This window comes from Camelus dromedarius, chromosome X (genome assembly GCF_036321535.1).
Source record: "Camelus dromedarius isolate mCamDro1 chromosome X, mCamDro1.pat, whole genome shotgun sequence".
Taxonomy (NCBI): domain Eukaryota; kingdom Metazoa; phylum Chordata; class Mammalia; order Artiodactyla; family Camelidae; genus Camelus; species Camelus dromedarius.
This window is the reverse complement of record NC_087472.1, coordinates 42,866,772-42,871,461: the sequence shown is the minus strand read 5'-3', so window position 1 is coordinate 42,871,461 and position 4,690 is coordinate 42,866,772. Positions and strand designations below refer to the sequence as shown.

The following is a 4,690-nucleotide window of genomic DNA, read 5'->3' as shown; positions in this document are numbered from 1 at the left end:
AAAATCAATATTATGCTAAAATGATGTCCACTAGGCCAGGCTAGTAACATCAATTGTTGATGAATATGTGGACCACTAGGAACTCATACACTTCTTGCAGAAATGAAGAAAATTTGGTAATGCTTAGTTAAACTGCATGTGCATATATCCTAACCTAGGTGTCTATGTACATTACCTTGGCCCAAGCATTCTTCCTCCCCAAACTGCTATCCAGACTCACCTTTGCAAGAAGAGCAGCTTGGCATGATGAAGTACATAATGGTATCAGAATTTGCACATTGTCATGTAAAGCCTTTAATTTTAAATGTGATAGAAAAACAAAGCAAATCAAAATTAAGAGATACTATATGTTGGGTGACACTGGGCATTTGTGGTGTTTTGGAAAGGCAATATGCAAGGATACAGAAGCTTGAGACTGTTTAAAAGAAAGTGAGCTGCTCATTAAAATTTTGGCTTCATCACTGATACTAAAGGTCTGTCTCCATTTCCCTCTTTGGACAAACCCTCATATCCCATATAAGATATTTCTCAGATCAATTCAATACTATAGCATCATCAGACCCAGAGACAGAGCATTAAGAGCTATTCATGTCTCGGATCTTTTGAATGGTATATGCAGTACAGGGAAGATCTTTTACTTCCAGATTCTTGCGTGGCTCATAGAATGAATTGCCTAGAGTGACTTTCTTCATATGCTCCTTCTTTAACTTATGCTTTTGAACAGTCAGATAATATTCCTCAAGACTGAGGATATGATCAATTGCTTTTTTGACATTATTAGGGAGTCCAGTCACAGTGATGTTTGCATCTTGGATTCCTCTAGGAGAGAAGTAGATATCGACCTGGAATTGATTCATGATTTTATGAATGGCTTTTCCATGCAATCCAATAATGTGGCCACAGACCTGACTGTTTAGTGAAACTTGCTTAGTGATTGTTTTTTCAAAATTGTGCACCATTTTCATTATTGTATCCTGGGCGGCTATGGCGTTATATTTATATCCTAAGATTGTGATTTGGTCTTGTGTTTCATTGCTCTCTTTTCTTGGACAATGGATGGTAACTTTATGCTCTAAGCAAATCTGAGCAATAACTAACCCCTTTCGGCCAATGATCTTGGGGTGGTATTTTGGGTCTACTGTGACATTGAGTCTAAAATTTTTTAATGATCGTTCTTCTATTTCAGCTTGTAAATTCTTTACTCGTTGTTGTAATCTAGTCTTGGCTCGTTCTACATTTGCAGCAAGGCCAGTGATGGAAATGATATCAGACTCTAACCCAGGTGATGATATCTGGATATTAACTTCAAAGTCATCTATTATCTTGTGTACCTCACTTCCTTTCTGACCAATGATGTCATGGTGTAAGTCAAAGGGCACATGTACTTCAGTAGTGATGGGAATTAAAGCCTCAAGGGCTTCCACAGTGGCTTCACACTTCTTCTTTGGGCCTGAGATCAATATGGTGTCACATTTTCTTGGGGAAATAGAAGCAGCTCCTATGGTGCTCTTTTCCCCAACTTCTTCCTTATTTTCCAGAACAGCAGGCTCTGTATTAGTAAGTGGAATCTCCTCTCTATCTGGGAATTTGATTTGAACACTATAATCTCTACTGATTTGTCTGACTCGAGAACACATTGGTCCCATGAAAAAATCATGGAACTTCTGGGGAATAACACATTCTATTGTGACTGCCGTGTCCAAGTCCTCAATAATCTCCTGAATATGTTTCTTGGCTGCTTCCACACAAGGCTTTGCTCCTTTGATTGTGACTTTGTTACTTTGTTCTCCCAAACATGAAAAGTTAATAATCACACCACCATATTCCTCAGTCATTTCCCGTGACACCTCACCCCTTTGCATAAAAAAATGCTGGTGGTACGTGGGATTTATCACTATGATGTCCTCTACCACGTTATCTAGATTTGTAATTAGATCCTCTAGTTTCTTTTGTGTATCTTTGACCGCCTTCTCTGTCCCTAGGATCGTTAACAATTCTTGATCCATGTCCTCAGGGATAGGGAAAAGGACACGTGCTCCAGTCTCTTCACAGACTCTGGGAACATCACCACCATTTTTACTCATGAGGAATTTATGATACTCTGGTCTGACATGGAGTACTACAGAATAACACTTGGCTTGTTCTTCTTCTACTAGTTGCAGGAGCATTTTCTTGGCCTTCTCAACACTTTGGGCAGGTCCCCTAATAATAGCTCTTTGAAGTCCTGAGTTATCTTTTGGAAAGTAGATGTGGATATTTCCACATTCTTCTATAATTGCACTAATCAAACAGTCTTTAGAGTCAATAAAGGATTTGTGTAGATTGGAAGGAATAGGAATTTCCACTTCTGAAATATTGGCCATATCTTTCTGAATTGAAAGGATCAAATCACAAGCCATTTCACAGTTGGCTGGCTTTCCAGTGATGACAATATTTTCTGAGTTGCTGCTCGCTGCTGGAAGAACAATTTTGGTGTTGCTTGCAGCACAGATTTTTTTGATGTTTGCACCTCCTTTTCCAATAATATTTTTGTGAAGCTTTTTGAAAATAGGAACAGTTATGGAATAGTTACTTTCTTCGATGTCTGTCACCACATTCTCCAAATATTGTGCACACTTTTCTAATTCATGTTTTGGCCCTCTAAGGTGGATAATGTCACTTTTTTGTGCTGGGTCTGGAAAATTAATTACAACTTCTGGAAATTTCTTATGGATGTCACGTATCTGTACACCTTTCTGCCCAATGATTGCCTGGTGAAATCTTTGCTCAATGATTAAGTCCTTTTGCTCCTTTTCTAAATGAGAAGCAAGTTCAAGAAGTTCTCTCTTGGCCTGTTGGACCCCTTGAGATTCTCCCTCAATTCTGATCACGTTATTCTTTTCATTTTCAGGTGAGATTAGCACAGAAACTCTATTCCTCTCTCTAATTCGGTTTATGATAGCACCTTTCTTCCCTATCAGGTGTTTATGAAACTTACAGTCAACATTAATCTCTGCATAATCCATCCTGTTGATTAAGTCTTTGACTATGACCTCAATTTGTTCTTGAGCATAACTCACATCTTCTATTGGCCCGTCTATTGTAATTTTATCTTCTCCAGTAAAATTTATACGAACTTCTGGCATGTTCTGAGTAATTGTGGATATATTACAACCTTTCTTACCAATAACAAATCTGTGAAGCCAGGAAGGTACAGAGATGGAGGAAAGAGTGTAAGCCTTGGTCTCCGAGTGGGCTTCAGTAAATGCCTTCCTTAAACTTTCAGGCTTATGGTGGTACGTCACAGAATCTGACGTGCTCTCTGAAGGTAAAATCTCAATGGAAATTCCAGTTCTTTCCAGGATTTCCTGAACTGAATTGCTATTGGGACCTATTGTACAGCTGTGCTGCATTCTTATCTCCACATCTGTGGATGTGGTTTTCTCTTTAGTATTCTCAGAAATCTTCTTGACACAATCTTGAATCTGATCTGGTTGTTGCTTTTTTCCAGGAAAGCTTATTTGTGTCTGATTGGCACTAGATGGTGAAATGTGGATGTCTGCCCCCATTTCCTGTACGCTTTTGTCAGAAGTTTTATTGTATGGTCCAGCAGTGAAAGGATGAAACGCCTTTCCCACGTCTAACCTTTCCATAGCACACTTGTCTTGTTCCACAGACATAAGTAAGACTTCCTGTGGAGCCTTTTTCATGACCTCTTTGGTGCCAGCAACATTGGTCTGGGTGCTGTGGTTAACTGTGCATAAGGTCTGAATATCAGTTGCAGCTTTTTGTTTTTGGTCTGGTAGTTTTTCTCCAGTCTTGTCTAAAATAAAGCAAAGATGTTCTTTGGGAACGGAAACTATAGTTAAAACTTGTTTCTTAAAACGTGCACAAATCTCCTTCTGAGCTTTCATGACAGTTTCTGGCTTACCAGATACTATTATGAAGAGGCCTTGGTTTTTGACAAAAGTTATTTCTAGTTTGGCACCAGTTCTTTGCATGATGTCTAGATGGAAATTTGCTTGTCTACCTTCCTTAAACTGATTCACATATTGTTTCTCTTCCAGAGGCATATAAAAAGCTTGAGTGATGACTGAGGTCATGACAGATTGACTGTTATTGCTCGAGGATGCAGCAGGTTCTTGAGCATTTTCCAACCAATTTGTTTTCTCTAGCTGCTGAGTGAACTGATCTTTGTAGATGGGAGTGTGAAGGTCCTCTTCTGAGTTTAAAGCAGTAACATTATTGTCTTTTTGGAGGTACTTACTTTGGCGCTCAGTTACATTTTCTTTGGGATTCATTGTTGATTATTAACTATTCAGATGTGTCGCAGCTAAATGATCAGTAGCCTGAAAATTCTTCTTGTCGCTGCCTTTTTGCATTGTTACTGTGTGGGAAAAAGAAATATTTGAAAGCTGTAATTCCTTTCCAAATTAATCTATAAACCCAAACCAATAAAAAATGAAATCTTAATATTTAACACAGTTTGACAAAATGTCCAAGGTTCATCTATTCTACCTTTATAAAAGTACCAAGATAAGGCTCAAAGTATAGGGATGGTGAGGAAACAGCCACTATTTTGCCTAAGCTAGTGTCATCATTTTTTGACCCTTAGCACTATTGGCTGCAAATAACTTTTGGAAAAATATAATTCTCTAGTCTTCAATAATGCCATATTTATAGGTTTTCCTATTTTTAACACCTTTTTGAA

The 4,690-nt window shown here is 38.3% G+C and overlaps 1 protein-coding gene across 1 annotated transcript; it reads right to left on the bottom strand.

Moving 5' to 3' along the window:
- Window positions 1–575: 575 nt before the first annotated feature.
- LOC105085532 (vigilin-like) lies at window positions 576–4,280 on the bottom strand. The gene has a single exon (XM_064483182.1). The coding sequence runs from the start codon at window positions 4,278–4,280 to the stop codon at window positions 576–578; it is 3,705 nt and encodes a 1,234-aa protein (XP_064339252.1).
- Between the last annotated feature and the right edge of the window lie 410 nt (window positions 4,281–4,690).

Excerpts from the sequence above, each read along its gene's own strand:
- LOC105085532 (XM_064483182.1), bottom strand. The coding sequence starts at position 4,280 with ATGAATCCCAAAGAAAATGTAACTGAGCGCCAAAGTAAGTACCTCCAA.